At 66.0% G+C, this 960-nt stretch overlaps 1 protein-coding gene across 1 annotated transcript; it reads right to left on the bottom strand.

Annotated features, from left to right (window-relative positions):
• Positions 1-27: 27 nt before the first annotated feature.
• On the bottom strand, positions 28-954 carry LOC104988443 (maestro heat-like repeat-containing protein family member 6; the record flags this gene model as incomplete). Its single annotated transcript, XM_010839809.1, has 4 exons — positions 913-954; positions 585-704; positions 281-383; positions 28-168 (listed from the first exon to the last, which is right to left on the bottom strand). Coding segments are annotated over exons 2-4 (304 nt in total), but the record flags the coding sequence as incomplete, so codon positions are not given.
• Positions 955-960: the final 6 nt, after the last annotated feature.

The following is a 960-nucleotide window of genomic DNA, read 5'->3' on the forward strand; positions in this document are numbered from 1 at the left end:
TGTCCCCCATCCATCCCAGTCACCCACCCATCCACTCTGCCCTGGCAGCCACCACCTCTCTGGAACCCTGCGGAACCCCACGAGGGTGAGTTGGGCTCTCACCCTGGAACAGAGAGTCCAGCAGGTCCTGGTTGACGTGGCTGGGGCTGGAGTGATGAACCAGGAAGCCTGGACCAAAGCGAAGCCCTGAGTGCTGGCCCCGTGCCCACAGCAGTGAGGGGCTGGCCCAGCACCCAGAGCCCTGGGTGCAGGGAGCAGCGTGACACCAGGCCTGCCTCACCTGTGAGCAGGGCGGCCGCCCGGCGCAGGGGGCCCTGAGGGCTCCGCAGGTAACCCTGGGTCTGGCTCAGAAAGCTGGGCACGTGACTCGGGTACCACTGGACCTGGGGACAGAAGGGCTCGTGGGGCAGGAGGGCCAGCTCTGCGTGGAGTGGCGGCCTCAGAGGTGAGGCCAGGCTTCACTGTGCTACCACCTTGACTGGAAGGGTGAGGAGTCTCAGTCTGGGGGGGAGTGGCCCTGGTGTATATTGGACCAAGTGGGCAGCCGACCGCACCCCGTCATTCTCACCGTCCCCCCAACTGACCATGCGGTGGCAGATGCGGCTTAGGGCCTCAGGGCTGTCGTAGTGGGCCACCGTGACCATCTCCTCCAGCAGGCCCCAGTGCAGGGCCTGGTCACAGCGGGCCAGGGTCCATTCTGAGCTCTGGAACGGGGAGGGAGCGAGGTTAGAGGTGCAAAAGGAAAGCGGCAAGAAAGGACCTGGGAGGCAGGAGGTGGCCAGGGTGAGGGGCGGAGGAGTCCTGCTTGCCCAAGCCTCCTGCAGTCTTCAGGGACGTCCCTGACATGCGCTCTCTGGAGAGGCGGCTGTGGTGGGGAAGGGTGGAGTGGTCAGGACAGTGTCGGGGGCTGACCTCAGCGGTGTCTGGGCTGGGGTCGTGCAGGCGCAACAGCAGCGGAAC

Source organism: Bison bison, unplaced genomic scaffold (assembly GCF_000754665.1).
Source record: "Bison bison bison isolate TAMUID 2011002044 unplaced genomic scaffold, Bison_UMD1.0 scf7180017474290, whole genome shotgun sequence".
Lineage (NCBI taxonomy): Eukaryota > Metazoa > Chordata > Mammalia > Artiodactyla > Bovidae > Bison > Bison bison.